General features: G+C 33.9%; 2 protein-coding genes and 1 long non-coding RNA gene across 3 annotated transcripts in view; 2 read left to right on the forward strand and 1 right to left on the reverse strand.

Annotated features, from left to right (window-relative positions):
* The first annotated feature begins 281 nt into the window (after nt 1–281).
* Nucleotides 282–17,104, forward strand: part of LOC123551581 (fibrillin-1-like) — a 38,821-nt gene continuing 21,998 nt past the window's right edge. The window contains exons 1-6 of the mRNA XM_053541050.1: nt 282–396; nt 3,041–3,115; nt 3,846–3,918; nt 5,757–5,855; nt 16,098–16,220; nt 16,827–16,949. Of these exons, the coding sequence (XP_053397025.1) occupies nt 367–396; nt 3,041–3,115; nt 3,846–3,918; nt 5,757–5,855; nt 16,098–16,220; nt 16,827–16,949 (523 nt within the window). The 5' untranslated portion in view covers nt 282–366. The remainder of the gene's footprint in view (nt 397–3,040; nt 3,116–3,845; nt 3,919–5,756; nt 5,856–16,097; nt 16,221–16,826; nt 16,950–17,104) is intronic.
* LOC123551583 (uncharacterized) lies at nt 2,987–6,587 on the reverse strand. The gene is made up of 3 exons (XR_006686437.2): nt 6,408–6,587; nt 4,179–4,309; nt 2,987–3,916 (listed from the first exon to the last, which is right to left on the reverse strand). It is a non-coding gene; the product is annotated as an uncharacterized LOC123551583 (long non-coding RNA).
* On the forward strand, nt 12,953–16,075 carry LOC128556329 (uncharacterized). The gene has a single exon (XM_053541053.1). It carries the CDS (start codon nt 13,382–13,384, stop codon nt 14,228–14,230), a length of 849 nt encoding a protein of 282 aa, XP_053397028.1. The 5' UTR covers nt 12,953–13,381; the 3' UTR covers nt 14,231–16,075.

Consider the following 17,104-nt stretch of genomic DNA (forward strand, 5'->3'; position numbering starts at 1 on the left):
GTTACCAGGGTCTCAACTTTGCTAGTATTTGTATAACTATTTTGAGAAATCTTTTGTCTTTATTTTTAAAAGTACTTTCACATTGAGGTGTTAATGATCGCAAGTTTTCAAAGGTCTTTTGATGATTTCATTCTGATCTACATTAATAAGCGAAACTGTCAGAAGAATGATTAAAAATAAGATGTTTTCTGATGATAACAACATGTGCTCAGAAAAATGATTAAAAATAAGATGTTTTCTGATGATAACAACATGTGCTCACTAACAGTTAAGTATATATTACAGGTGAATACTAGCTCTGATTGTCTTCCACTACTTTGAGATTTGCTGTTGATCAAACACGAGAAAGGACGTCACATTGTCATTATGGCAGGAGGAAATATCATCGTGAAAGGGGTGTGTGTTGATTATGTTTTACTTTAATCTTTTTCAAGTAATTTTATTTTATTGCTTGTTCAAATCATGTACTTCAAAATTTCCACTACCATTTTTCTTTAACTGCATCTCTCACTTTAAAGTTTATTAGTTGGTAATAACTAATTTAAAAATCGTCTGAAGTGAAAGAAAGGCTTAGAAAAAAATACTTAAAAGATAATAAAATATTTAATATTTAGATGTTCCCTTCAAATGTAGCCGAAGTGATCTTTACTAAATTTATAAATAAAGTAAATTGTGTATGTAGAGCTATGTAGAACTACATTCATAATTAGATGTCATGCATTGCTTTAATATTAAAAAAAATCCATTCACATTTATACAGTGTTTAGCTATACAACTGTTTTAAACCTAGTGCAAAATACTGTTAATTAAATATACATTACATTTACATAAAATATATTTGTAGAACTTGTCCATCTTTATTTCTTAAACACATAATTTTCTCAAAAATTTGTTTGGGAACAATTAAACCAAATTTTAAAAAGAATTGATAAAGTTGGATTTTAATTCTATGAATTTATGGTAACCAGCTAAAGTTTTAAATATTGTAAAATATGATATTATCATCAAAAAGTCATTCACACATGACACATATATCTTCGATAATGTATTAAAATGCATCTTTTTTATGGATAATAATTTTTGCAATTAACAAAGTGTTTCAGTTAAACAATATATAACTGTAAAATAAAATCAATTAACTGAAAATATAAAATTGTATGTTTGATGTTGATTGATTATTAAACACTTTCCTTGTGATAAAATTGAAGCAAAATGATTTGAGCCTCGCCATGAGAAAAACAACATAGTGGGTTTTCGACCAGCATGAATCCAGACCAGCCCACGCAGTCTGGTCAGGATCCATACTGTTAGCTTTCAAAGCCTCTTGGAATTAGAGAAACCGTTAGCAAACAGCATGAATCTTGACCAGACTGCACCAATGCTGGTCGCAAATGCACTATGTTCCATTTTCTCATGGTGCTGCTCATTTATGAGATATTCTAAAACTCAATATTATCCTTCCACCTCACATGATACAGCCTAAAATGATTCTTAACCTTTAGCATGCTAGGTAAATTGTCGTCTGCTGGAAATGTCGTCTGCTAAAATTGTTAAGTTCATTCAATTTGCTCCGAAATTGGAAGAAATATTGTCAGAGTAGCAAACAGCTTGGAACCTGATCAGACGCCGATTTAATCGGCGTCTGATCTGGTTCCAAGCTGTTTGCAAAGGCTGTTAAATTCGCCTGCAGCAGGCTAAGGGTTAATTAAATTCTATTACTGAAGTTGAAAAGTACTCACACAAAAAACCTATAAAATAGAATATATCCTCATTATGTTTAATGTAATAAAGCTGAAATTTCAGTAGACAGAGAACAGATTTTTCTTTGACAAAAAGAATTGTAATTTTCATATCTATAATTTGTTGTCGTCATCATCGTCGTCAAATTATTTAAATGAGATAATTGAAACCTTCTGAATGTCCTAAAAATAATCAAGCTGAATGTTTTCAGCTTGTGAAACATTCTGTAGAAATATTACTTGATTTGCTCTTAAATCGGGCACCTAGGTGACTGAATAGTTAAAGTTGATGACTTTGAATCGCTTGCCCCACACCACAGCATGTTCAAAATCTTTCTTGGGGTGTAGGATATTTTCACTTGAGGAAGCCATTCAGCTGTCTAATGGAAGGTTCTACCCAGGTTACTGATTGTGCCTGCACTGTAATGCCTAGATAGGCACATGGGATCCTTCTCCACTGTCACAGCTGGAAAATCACCGTATGACCCAGATTTGTCCACAGAATTATAAGAATATACAAGCTGATTTCTTTTTTGAGGAAGCAACTTTAAAATGGGAATATAGTCATGAAATGAGCCGCACCATGAGAAAACCAACATAGTGCTTTTTCGACCAGCATGGATCCAGACCAGCCTGTGCATATGCCCAGTCTGGTCAGGATCCATGCTGTTTGCTCTCAAAGCCTATTTCAATTAGAGAAACCGTTAGCAAACAGCATGGATCCTGATCAGACTGCGCGGATTCACTATGTTGGTTTTCTCATGGCACAGTTCAAAATGTGTTTTATATTTAAAGTACACCTCCTGTTTGAAATAATGTCATCTTTGCTGCTGCATGCAACCCCCATACACCCCCACCCAAACCCCAACGCATTCAAATAATATTACAAGTTAAAACATATACATGTGTGTGGTGGCACATATTACTGATATAGAATACATATACTTAAGACAATGTAATTTAAACTAACATGTACAAAGGTATGTGATTACATATGTGCAATACAAACAGAATTTATGCTGAACTCTCCTTCTATTTCAACATAGCACACAACTGAATCTCTCTGTTATCCAGTTATAACTGGTCTACAAATGATTAAAAACTTGAATATGAGCAGTGCCATGAGAAAACCAACATAGTGCATTTGTGACCAGCATGGATCAAGACCAGCCTGCGTCAATGTGCATGCTGGTCTGGATCCATGCTGGTTGCAAATGTACTATGTTGGTTTTCTCATGGTGCGGCTCATATGTCTTAGTTTTTTTTATAGTAAGTCTTACTACAGTGTTCTGTTCTTGCAGGTTCTCCTTTTAGTTGTTGTTGTTGTTGTTGTGGTAAAAGCAGCTCCACCAAACTGTAGGAAAAATTTTCCTGATGTAAGTATTAAAGCTGACATACATTTTTACAAACAAAAATATCTTTGCTTCTGTTTCGATTGATTAGGAACTTGTTTCACAGTACCTGATTAATAAAATGAGCCATGCCATGAGAAAACCAACATAGGGTGACCAGCATGGATCCATAAATCTGTACCAGTGAAAAATAAATTGAGGTCAATTTTATACCACTGTTAAATTTCAGTACTTCATTGAAGAGCATTAAATAAATACAGTTATGACATTTTTGACGTCGCGGGAGTGTAATAAAGCCATTAAATAAAAATGATAATACACTAGTGTAATAAAGCTTTGAAGTCGACGTCATTTATAGTTTAGGTGACGTCGGTCAAATTGTCTTGTTTATATGGTAAAAGAAAGTCAATTTTTTGATGTTTCGACAAGAAAGGCTAACATGTGATAAAAAGAATATTACATTTGTGACTTTCCACATTGAATTTATTAAACTCGTTGAATAAAATTGATAAAATGCTCGGCAGAGCCTCGCATTTCATTATTTTATTCGACGAGTTTATTCAACCATTGAAGAACATTAAATAAATACAGTTATCATAAAAGTACTATGATCTGTAATGTTGTATTCAGCTTGAGTTGACTATGCAATGCCTGTACTGCATGAGGTGCAGGCCTGCAAATCCACGAGAATTTTTCTATTATATTTCTTTGTTTTCAGTTTTCTGTTTAAAGGATATATGTTGTATTTTGACAGGATTGCCCAGACGGTACGGTCTGCCTTGCACCAGGAAGTTCGAATAACCCTAGCCAGTTTAAATGCAGAACCTGTAAGTAAATGAATTGTTTAATACATACACCAATTGAAACACTATCAAGTAATACTGAAGGTCAAAAATTAGTAATTAGAAGTCATTGGTTTCTAAGCTACAGCTAGGTCATTTTAACTCAGTTTGACATTTAGTTTTTATCATTCGGGTATTAGCGTTTCCTGATTAACAGGCATTTGGCATTTAATATTTATAATTTAGCATCTTTAGGGGCAATTAGCATGGCTAAATGTATATTCTAAAATCTTGTCCATGCTTACATCTAACTGACATCCAGCTAAACTGTGTTCCTATGTTCTAACAAATTGTTAGACTTGCTCCTTGTATGCTATTGCTGTTTGCCAGTTGCTATTTGTTGATTCCTCAGTTGCTACTAGTAAATGCTGTGTACCTGCAAGTTGTAAAAAAAAAACAATTAGCAGTTGGCATTTAGCATTTATCAAATGACATTTGGCATGATTCAACTCCTGTTTAAAGGATAATTAAGTTTGGTATAAACATGACTGTTTTGGGCAAGAAGTTTGTTTACGGAAAACTGTGGGCCAGCTAGGAGGGATTAAAACATGAATTCAGAATACTTTTGATTATTATGTTTTCTTTGGTGTTTACAATGCTTGGGATGAACCAGTTCAGTATGTATTTATTCTGAGTGACACTATAAATTTTGGCACTACTAAATTGGACATTTCTGAGTTGTTTTTATATGCCTGAAGGGACATATTATGTTATGACGTACATTGGTGTCGGTCCGTGCGTTGGCAATTTCGTGTCCGCTTAGTATTCTTGAAACGCATGAAGAATTTCAAAGAAACGACACAAATGTTAACTACATCGAGACAACGTGCAGAGCAAATGATTTGGAAAGCTTACTTCAAGGTCAAGGTCACAGTTAGGGGTCAAAGGTCTTACGTCTCTGTTTGATGTCCGTTCTGTAACTCTTGAAGTGCTTTAAGGATTTTAAAGAAACTTTGCACAAATGTTCACCACATTGAGACAATATGCAGGCATGTTTAGGATGGCTTGCTTCAAGGTTAACGTCACACATAGGGGCAAAGTTTATACCTTTTGGCGTATATTGCTCCGCATTGCTGTTCTTTTGTTGTTTTTTTTTATCTGTGTGACCTTTGATTGTTGTTGTTAATATCCCACTGTTTAAATGATTATATTGTCTTAGACATGTAAGAACCTTTCCAGGCTGCACTGGGTTTACAAGGTTTAATCAACATTTGAGCCGTGCCATGAGAAAACCAACATAGTCGCAAAGCCACTATGTTGATTTTCCCATGGCACGGCTCATTTTGCTTTATAAACATGCTTATTTTAGTATTTTTATCCAATGTGATTTTATTTGAGACTAAAATTAAGCTCAATTTATCGGCAATAGTTTTATTAGGTGTATTTGCCTAATTGTGATACTTTTTATGACATACGATATTGTAAATGTTTTTCCACAAGTCTTTCATTATAATGTTAACTGTGATAACAATGTCTTCCTTTGTTAAACTGTAATTATTATTATAAGGACCACAATGGACATCTTTGTCTCTTTTTTGTGTTATCCTTTGTTTATAATGTAGTTGACATATTCAATTCATTTATGTTCTTTTACATGCATGTTTTGATATCCATTTTACCATGTTTTGTATACATTTTATACAGAAATAAATCTATCTAGATCTATCTATATCTATTATTCAAGTGCTATATATATGCCATCTCAGTGCTACATAGATGTGTTATAATGATTTATGTAAAATTTTGTTACCTTTTGATGTAGGAATTTAAATATTGTTGGCTTTGTTTCTTTCTGTTTATCTGTATTATTTTCTATTGTGTAGGCGATTGTGCTAACGTAACTCAGTGTCGATTGAATGATCAAAATACAGTTTTTTGTGACTGTACAGGCTTCGGATTCACTGGTGACACATGCAGTGAAGGTATTATATTTATATTAGAGCGGTTGACACATTATACATGTAGGTACTATATCTACGTGAGAGGGGTTTATACATCGTAACAAAATGTACTGTATTTTTGTCTGAGAGGTTGATACCTTGTACTTGTAGGTACTATATCTGTGTGAGAGAGGTTTATACATCGTAACAAAATGTACTGTATTTTTGTCTGAGAGGTTGATACCTTGTACTTGTAGGTACTATATCTATGTGAGAGATGTCAATACATAGTACTTGTAGGTACAAATGTACCATTTTTATGTGAGATTGACAGATACATCATAATATAAGGTACTATATGTACATCAGAGAGGTCAATACATCATACGATATTCACGACAGAAATATTGATACAATGTATACAGCCTCCAAATGTAACAGTTGTGCCCCTTAGCTGACATTTCTGTGTAAACTTATAAAACTAAGTTTCAATATCACTCTAGAATTTGATAAGCTTCCCACATGAATCATGAAAAGAAGACGAATGATTTCAGACACAATGTCTTTTATCAAATCGTCATGGAAAACATATACCTCATGTGGAGATCAAACTCACAACCCCCGTGATTCGTAGATCTGTGCTCTTCCAATTGAGATTATGGAAAGGGCTTGGTACGCTTTACTATACGAAATGGCCTAAAATATCATGAAAAATTAAAAGTTTTTTATTTTATGAAAAAATGTATCAGATTATAGCCAGTTATACAAGGAACGTAAACGCGAACATTACGTCACCTACGCAACCACTGATGACGTCATAAGTGACGTCATACGGATGTCGTAAATCGTAAAAGTAACGAAAACGTGTGTTTTTTTCAACAAACGCTCAAAATAAATGATATCCGCAAGTAATAAACTTTAGATTTTTTACATGGTTAATAAGAACAGGATGTAACCTTTCACGTGACAGAGGAGTTTTGAAGTTTATCGTTTGCGGATGGTGAGTATTTTGCAGAAATTGTTCGAAGGTGTACATGATTATTCTGTTCTGGACCAGTACTGTATACAACTTTATAAGCAAGAAGTAGATGTCGTTTAGGAAACGATTATAATCGTACCGGCCAATTATTACAATCTAGATATGTTTTAGCTTATTTTTCATTACAGCTCTCCAAGAATGTCAATTCTTTATTTGATTTGATATGATTTTATTTAATCTTAATTGTTTACAAAATGATGGACAGAAAGAATGAACATGCGCACTGAATACATTGTAGTTAAGCGACGATAAATATAATATCAATTATAATTGTCTTTAACGAAAAGCGAATTGACATCATGCAACTGTGCGGACAAATCGTCTGCAAATTTAAAAGCAGGAAACTTGTCACTTATGTTGTGAATTTTCATGGTTAATTTATCGAAAATCAACATTATCCTATGTTCATATCATTATAAACATGAATCACGTAATTAACTGTGTATGTTAGTTAGATCTACTTTAATTTATAAGTAAAATATAAACCACAATTGCAACCAAATATTTTCCGCACTATCCAACTGTCTATAAGCTAAATACACACCTAGAGTGTGAGATTACCTTCGTACTTGTGTCAACAATACCAAATAGATGTATGCATAGCTACATGGTTATGTCTGATCTCTCTCTGTCTGAGAGAGACCTTCAAGCGACTTTCATAACGAATAATTGTATATATTTAAGACGTTCAAACACAAACCGAATGGTTTTACATTATTTCAAAATTCTTCCAGATTTTCTCGTTTTATTTATTTTTGTAAAAGTAAACAGGTTTTGATTAGTTTAATTTTTTTTACAATAGTATATAATAAAAACATGTTAGAATTATAAAAGAAATTACCTCCCTTTATTAAATACAACATTTTTTTCCGACACATTTTAAATGTTAATCAAAAAAATGTGCGATTTCGTATGTGTCCGCGCATGTGTAGTTAATCTATATACATGAAGAAACGTCTGCAAAAGAAGTCAGATAGAGATCTATATAGTAACCCTTTAGTCGATAAATCTACAAGTTTTTAGGTTTTATACACAGATCTAATGTGTTCATGTACGTCAAGTTTATATAAAAATTGTGATGTTTTTATTTTTTAAAGAGCCTTAACACTTTTAAACATAAAGAATATCTCTACACGTACGCGTACCTGCATGTGTTTAATACTGTTTAGTCGGAACCTCTGTATCAACTCCCTTATAGCCGCAATGTGACAAGATTTGAATCATATTTTTTACAACCCATACTTTCCATCAGATTGGATGTAATTCTTAAAAGTATTTTGATGTACTTTCATCACGTAATGTGGTTCGTATATGAAAAGTAATGAGCTAAAATAACAAAGGCATAAGTATCGGACCTAGAATAAAACAAAAATATGACCAGACAGATAAGAAAAAAAACTAAAACGTTTTCATCCGAAATCCATCCAAACTGAAAATTATGTAGAGAAATATTTGCCCCTTTCAAATACCATAGTGGATTTATATTTCACCATTTTTTTTTCAGTTAAAAATATTTGATGTTGAAAACCTTTTTTTTTTACTTTTCTGGTCATATTTTTTACCCGTGCTAAAAACCTAGAATGATAAAGGAATCTTATATCTTTTTTCTAGCGCGACTGAAACAATGGATTACTATAGACGATGTTTACTTTGCAATAAGAGGTGCAAACCCAAGGACCGTATTCCGATAAATGGAGAGTCAAATACAGATTTCAGAAAGTTCTTGGAAAAAACATTCCTTATTTATCTCCAATCTGACACAACAGATGTTACATGCAGATAATGCAGACAGAAATTCAACTTCAAACGCCGCAACAATGTTAAGCAGACCCCAAGTCCAACACCGCTTGAATCGGTTGATGCCATCAATACTATGGAGAATAATCCGTCAAAAATGGCACGAATTGAAACTGAAAATGACACTATTTCACTTCTATTAAAGAGCACTGGGTACACACATTCTAGGTGCTTTATTTGCGAAAAGCCAGGCCCAAAACTTATGAGAGTGAAAAGTTTTGCTAGGAATCAATTATTTGTTGAAACAGGGGTGCTTCTTTCAAATGGCGCAAGATGCTGTCCACGTCATTTAATTGAAAACATGTTTACTGCAAGTAGTATCACGACTGTAAAAGGAAATGGAAATGTTCGAAACAGAACTAATCTATCGAGTTCAGAACTGATTGATTTGATTGAAAATATACGCAAAATCGCAACGGAAAATAAAGAAAAAAGACTCTGCTTTGATGACGACTCATTATCGAGTGATGAATATCTCAATCTAACAGGTCTTAACAAATCTAATTTCGATGAAATGGTCCAGTACGTAAATAAAAGTAAGATTTCTGGGAAAAAAAGTATTCGCACCTCCCTTGCTATCTTTCTCACCAAAATCACACTGGCCATAGCTTTATCAGATCAAGTGGTTCCAACGTTGTTTGAGCGGTGAGTTTTACGCAGAACAGATGGTGAAATATGGCCGATTATATAAATTTCCGGTCTTGTACGTATGATTTAAAGGACTTTATACCTGTTATACATCCAATTGAATGAAAACGATGGGTGCACCTGGAGCGCAAATGTCTCAGTTTCTTACCACATGTGTCCATTTAGCTGAGATTTGTGCCATTTATTCAAACACTTATGTACAGTCCAGAAAGGGGAAGGAAAATTTTGTCAGTTTTCCACAATATCGCATCATATATAGTGCTTATCGGGAACAAGTAGTTATTTAAACACTTCTTATCTATAGGGCTACCTCTTAAAACAAAGCATGTGTATTTTCATAGAATTATTCGGGTTTGTTTCAGAAAAATCGGCCGAAAACCTAACGCAACGCAGTTTCGAGTGGGCCGCTACGCAACGCAAACAAGTGGATACCGTTCTTTGTCTCACTTGCAAAGGCTTATCCGTCATAAAAAGTCATTAGAATCTCATATAATGTAACTTTAGAACGTTCTATGTCATTATAATGATCCCGCCATTTCCAATGTATTGCACTTTTTCATTTTTATGTTCGCTTTCTACTGGACATATATTTTTGCGGACATTGTCAAAAACCCAAACTTTAAGCAAAGTGAATATCAAATATCAATATCATCAGATATTAATTAGCCAAAACATAAGAACCAGTTAACTGATGTAAACCCCATCACGTATGGTATTGAACAGCGTACAAAAACAATCACAAGTGGGTTAACTCTTTAAATCAGTATAGTTGCATTTCGTTCATATTTACTCTCTTGAAATAATGCATTGCTATTTCATTACTGATATACTGTGCATCTAAGCTGTTCGTACAAAATAAATAAAATCTGATCCATGGCAAGATGTACTGATCAATTGTCTGTACATATTTTCACTCACATGTCTGATGCAGCGTTCATCTATTTTCAGAGAGATGAATCGCGGAGAAACAAGAACGTTGAAAATGACGAGAGAGAAAAAAAACTTGTCGTCCATGAAACAAAAATGTCAAAATAAATTTGTATGTTTGTCTTTCAAAATGAAAACAAACGGACTAGCACGTATTGAGCGTACAATATACTGTCTAAAGGTTAGGGTGGACAGTGGACTAATATCTGATATAAGGAACAGCCCGGTAAAAATGTGACATCAGACTAATCGAAGCCGAGATAGAATCATACAATAGTTAAATTTGTGTTTTATTAGCATGCATGTTATATCTGTATCTTAAAATATTTGAGGGGGGAGCAATTTTTATACTTTGTCCACACCGGCACCGACGTCTATGGAACAATCTGCTCATTTTTCTTCTCTCCAGCTACCGATTCCAATATAAGGCAGTTGCAGTTTGTGCGCGAAGTTACTACGTCATTAGACTGTACTAACAATATTATAATTTCCATTCTTATTACACGCATCGCATAATAGTGTAACTACATTATTTTTTGATATATGTGATGCCGCAAGTAAACTGCCTTCTGAAGTAAAACTGTGTTAAATTGCGGCTATTTATATATCGTCATCTACATCATTTTACGTAACTATATTTTATCTGTAGAACATTATCACTTTGTGAACTGTGAATACGTAAATACTTTCTCTGTAAAACATTATCACTCAGTAAGCTGTAAGTCGTAAGTTCTTACATTACATGACTGTTGTAATTGTATTGGCTATAAATGTGTATTTTGTCATTTTATGCCAAATAAAGTATATATTATGTTATGTTATGTTATGTTATATAAACACTTAATTTCCACGCACAATTTCGAGTTCACATGTTTTCATTGCATAGCGAAAACGCACTTTGTTAATTAACAAAAACAACAGACACACAAACCATGATAATGCTGGATTTTCTTTATAATTCCAACATATTCATACCCCTATAAGACAAGAGAAAAGATATATAGAGTATAAACCAAGATTATGCAAACCAGTAGCACCAAATTCAAAATAAAATTAAGTTTAATTTTAGTTCTCGTAATGGTCGCTAATAAATAAACGGGAAAATTAGTGTGCATCCGGAATATACCACGTGGAGTGTCACTTGAAAAACGGATTTGCACATTGGTAACCAAATCATTCACCAGTATCATCTTTTCGTATAGGTTAGTGTTTATTAATGTGTATTTACAAAGTGTAATCAGCTACGAGCGGCGCAGCCGCGAGGCTGATTAAGTTTTGTAAATGCACATTAATAAACACTAACCTATTTAGTGTTTGAAATTATTTTTGTTTTTGGATGACGTCAGAGCAAATAAAATCAATAACACACCTCTTGTCCCTTCTGTACACATGACTAACCTGATTAATAAATGACTGCTAGTTAATGCTGATTTACTAAAATAAATTTGCTGAACATTTGAAAAGTACTGCAATGCCATTGGACAAAAAATAATTTCAAACACTAATTAGTTTTGATGAATAACTAGAAAGTAAAAACTCAATTTTTTACCTGGTTTATCTGATGTGATAGATAATTAACTGGGTATGTTTTTACTGAATGGCTTAAAAAAATCTGTAGAGAATGTTCCAACGTTTTCGTCGATGCTGGAAAAACTCTTCTTGCACCCGACGTGTAAGATGACTCATGAATGAAAAAAATGCTACGTTAGTAAAGCATAGTACATTAAAGCCGGAGACACATTCATTTTATTCTTTATTCCTTTAGGTTATCTGAAGAATAAGACATACAAAACAGGAATAAATCACTGGTTGTAGGTATGGATCGCAATATCCGACACTCTCGGGTAATTGTTTTGAGTAAACATTTCAGAACATAGATACAATCTAAACAGTTACCCACAAGCTTGGTATTTCCATCTGCACCTACGATCAGTGAAATGATCTAATAATCTGACATCAAGTAGAAACATCATACCAAAGAAATTGATAACCCGTTCGGTAATTTATAGAACAGTTTTTCTTTATTATCTCAAATTAACAAACTTGTGGGCACATGAAAATGTTCCAGATAATGCCATACTCAATACTAGTTGAACGAAAAACTTGATTTCAATTGTTAGTACAGCCACATGAAATTCAGTGTACATTAATGGTAAATATGATGTTTACGTAGATCATGGACGACATTTTATATAAGAGATAGGACCCGGCAAGTAAGACAGAGAACGGTATCCACTTGTTTGCGTTGCGTAGCGGCCCACTCGAAACTGCGTTGCGTTAGGTTTTCGGCCGATTTTTCTGAAACAAACTCGAATAATTCTATGAAAATAAATATGCCTTGTTTTAAGACGTAGCCCTATAGATAAGAAGTTTTTAAATAATTACTTGTTCCCGATAAGCACTATATATGATGCGATATTGTGGAAAACTGACAAAAATTTCTTTCCCTCGCTGGACTGTACATAAGTGTTTGAATAAATGGCACAAACCTCAGCTAAATGGACACATGTGCTAAGAAACGGAGACATTTGCGCTCCAGGTGCACCCATCGTTTTCATTCAATTCGATATATAACGGGTAGAAATTCCTTTAAATAATACTTACAAGACCGGAAATTTATACAATCGGCCATATTTCACCATCTGTTCTGCGTAAAACTCACCGCTCAAACAACGTTGGAACCACTTGATCTGATAAAGCTATGGCCAGTGTGAAAATAAGGACTGGTCTTTCCAACAGAATAATAAGTACTCTATACAACCTGTCAAAATCACAAATACGTAGGTCTGTAACCTCAGTCCGGAAGCAACTGGCTAAAAACTTTGCCCCTTTGTACATCGGGTTTTCACACATTAGCAGGAGTGATGTAATTGAAAAGCACACACGACCATTAGCAGTTTCTTTATTAGGTCAAAATGAATGTAGCCCGCCGGCGATCCTTGTTTTAGACGGAACGTACGTGTATATACACAAAAGTTCTAATTTCAAATTCCAGCGCAAAACATACAGTGTACACAAGAAAAGACCACTTGTCAAACCAATGATGGTAGTAACAACATCTGGATACATAGTATCAGTACTTGGTCCATATTTGGCGAATGGTAAAAATAATGATGCGAACATTTTGAACAGTATGTTAGAGCAAAATGTTTAAGAAATGAAAACATGGGTTAGGCGTGGCGATGTTTTCGTCGTTGACAGAGGTTTTAGAGATTCTTTAGGAGTGCTTAAAGACAGCGGAATTGAAGCTAAAATGCCTTCTTTTTTAGAGAAAGGAAAAACACAACACACAACAGAAGACGCTAACGAAAGTAGACTTGTGACAAAAATACGTTGGGTTGTAGAATCTGCCAATGCTAGAATCAAACAATGGCAGATTCTAAATAATGTACTACCAACAAGTAAATTACCGTATTTAACGGATTATGTCCGCATCATATGCGCAATCTGTAACAAGTTTAAGCCTCCACTTTCTCAAACAAAGGATCGCCTCGCAGATATCGAACTTGGCACTAAAATGTTCGAACTTGCTAAAAGGAAAAACGAATTACAAAACACAGTAGAAGAAAAACTTCAAAGCCGGACGAAACAAAAGTGGCGAGAAGTAACAGAATCAGCAGTTATTGACTTTCCTAAATTGTCAGAAGAACAAGTGCGCGAAATTACATTAGGGGTGTATACTGTAAAATTGGCTAAATCGTACACAGCTGAACATATGAGTGACGACACGTATGCATTATCTGTATGTAGCGATGTTCCTGGTATTTTGCAAGCTAGACTACAAAGCAGGCATACATCAGCTGTTAAGTATAAATGTTGGATAGGGTATGACAGTAAAAATATCACATCTTGGTATTGCAAGTGTAAGGCCGGTGCACGTGTTGTCGGGTCATGTGCCCATGTAGCGAGTGTGGTATGGTACCTGGGAACCGGTCGTTACCGTTCAAACAAATGGCCGACTGGCTGGGATAACTTCGTGTCTGATGCTAGTAAGCAAGAGGAATAATGTTTTAATCCAAAATGTGTTGATGTTTATCAAATTGGTGGGTGACATGTACGTCGCTAACCGATATGATAGTTAAAAATACCAGTCATTTGTCATATCTATGATGACAGTCGATGACTAATTAAGACATGCTGTATGAACACTAGTTCGGCGAAACTCTGTTATATTTTTATCGTTTTACAAAGTCGAATGATATGCATGTTAGCTTTTCTATGAAAATGATTTTATACTACTGTCTTTTCATTCATTCATTCATTCCGATTCATTCATTCATCCATTCATTCACTCAAATGCGTTTGTTTAAAGAATGATTATTGATCCGATGCGGCTAAGTCAGCTTAAAGGCTTACAGACCGCTCAATGAACTCGTAAATCAAGGGACGAAATATTTCCCTATTGATTTATTTTGAGACATTTCTATAAATCTAACTTCAGAAAATGTTAATAGAATACTTAGAATTGTTATTTTTGCATTCCACAATAGAGACTTACAGTTTATAGGAATAGATACCTTAGAACTGTATTTGAACATTAGCAATGGACACATGTATATTAATCAGTGTTTTATATATACATGTACGTATGTGTTAACTGTTCATTATCATCAAACTTATATTTAATTCATCATTTTGTATCAATCGCTTCAGATATATAAAATGCATAAACTTATCACTAAGCCTTTCTATCTGCGTCAGTCATTATTTCTCCATAACAGAGAGTATGCAACAAACGATAATACAAAATGTTAGTTAGTTGTCAGTTACTTACGTATAACAGATTAAAAATTATAGGGAGAGCGGCAGCGGTGAATTGTATTACAAGTATGAAAACACATATTGAAACGCGGTTCCGGTTTTTATTTATTTATTTTAACCACATATGAAATATAAATATACACTCATAGACATTTATAATCAATCATCTATGATTTTCATTATTTCATGAAGACTACTAAAAATAAAATAATAAAGTACACCACGCATGGTTAATTTGAGCCATTTCAACGGGAAATTACCCTCACGAATAAATGGTATAATGTTATGGGAACAAAGGTGATCGAGAAAATATCAATTGAGTAATTTAAATATTATCAGTTTCAGTTTCAGATTTATTGGCATATCGGCATATACAATATACCTTTGGCCATTTACAGAAATAAAAAGGATGGCCAAGATATCACAAAATATACAGTAAAAAACAACTATAGATTTCTAGGTTCTAAATATATATATTATTCATTAATTATCAAAGTTATCGCTATAACGACAGTGACCGATTATAAAAGTCCATGAGTGTAGATTATTGTTTTATTTATCGCGGTCAGCATCTTGATAAAGTCAGCACGATATATGAGGTTAATGCGGATCTGTTTCTTTTGTCGTTTTATACTTATTCGCTACATTTAAATAACAGTAACAGTATAAATAGTCGACGACTGCTTAATGTCCGTAGCACCGAATTAAACTTAGCGGATACTGAGAAAATGATAAGCGGGAAATGAAGAATTCCGCGCGACGTCAAAATGAATTGAGCAGACGACGTTCTCCACCGAACAGTCGGGCCGGTAAATATCCTGTAGAAAGGTGAGTTTTTGATGTATCTGAATATTTTTTTCAGTTTTTTGTTGTTAAAAGTTTGCAATCTTTGCATGACAGATATTAGCATTTTTGTGATGGGCCATTTTTCAATGTAAAGCGTACCGAGCCCTTTATGATTCATCTTTTTATCACCTTGGAGTGAGATTGAATAACAGCTGAGGACTTTTCTTTCAGATAGAGAAGGATTTTCAGACTCCAATTATAATCTGTATTATTTACGGGAAACCTTACATGCCCTGAATGAAACATGATCTGTCAATTATTTTCAGACATTAACGAGTGTGAAACAGGAGCAGACAATTGTCATACGAATGCAGCATGCGCCAACACTGAGGGAAGTTTCACATGTACTTGTAACGCAGGTTTTTCTGGCGATGGAGTGACATGCAGTGGTAAGTGTGTCTTTAGACAAATGATAGAAAGTGTTCAATTTCTGCCTCTAAGAAACAATAGAACTGTTCCATGAGAAAACCTGTTTTAGTGACATAATATAAATTTATATTGTATTGTTAGTAGTTCAAAATACTGGAAAATCATTGTTTTTCTAATGTTCATGCAGAAACTGGAAACCAGTATATTGTAATAAAGTTAAAAATGAGAAATCAAATTCTACCATATTTTACAAATAAATGTCATTTGTGTTGCCATGGCAACTGATATTCCAAAAAAGCACCATGCATCATTAAAATATAGAGTTGTGTTGATAAAAGGGCCTGTGATGAAACCAAAAATAGTCTTTTATCAAATTGTCATGGAAAAGGTACACCTAATTCAGAGATCGAACTCACAGCCCCAGTGATTCGTAGATGTGTGCTCTTCCAACTGAGAATTATGGAAAATTAAGATCCATCTTTTTATTACCTTGGAGTGAGATTGAAAAACAGCTGAGGACTTTTCTTTCAAATAGAGAAGGATTTTCAGACTCCAATTATAATCTGTATTATTTAAGAGAAACCTTACATGCCCTGAATGAAACATAATCTGTCAATTATTTTCAGACATTAACGAGTGTGAAACAGGAGCAGACAATTGTGATCAGAATGCAGCATGCGCCAACACTGAGGGAAGTTTCACATGTACTTGTAACGCAGGTTTTTCTGGCAATGGAGTGACATGCAGTGGTAAGTGTGTCTTTAGACAAATGATAGAAAGTGTTCAATTTCTGCCTCTAAGAAACAATAGGACTGTTCCATGAGAAAACCTGTTTTAGTGACATAATATAAATTTATATTGTATTGTTAGTAGTTCAAAATACTGGAAAATTTTTCTGCACTGT

The sequence above is a fragment of the Mercenaria mercenaria genome, chromosome 4 (genome assembly GCF_021730395.1).
Source record: "Mercenaria mercenaria strain notata chromosome 4, MADL_Memer_1, whole genome shotgun sequence".
Lineage (NCBI taxonomy): Eukaryota > Metazoa > Mollusca > Bivalvia > Venerida > Veneridae > Mercenaria > Mercenaria mercenaria.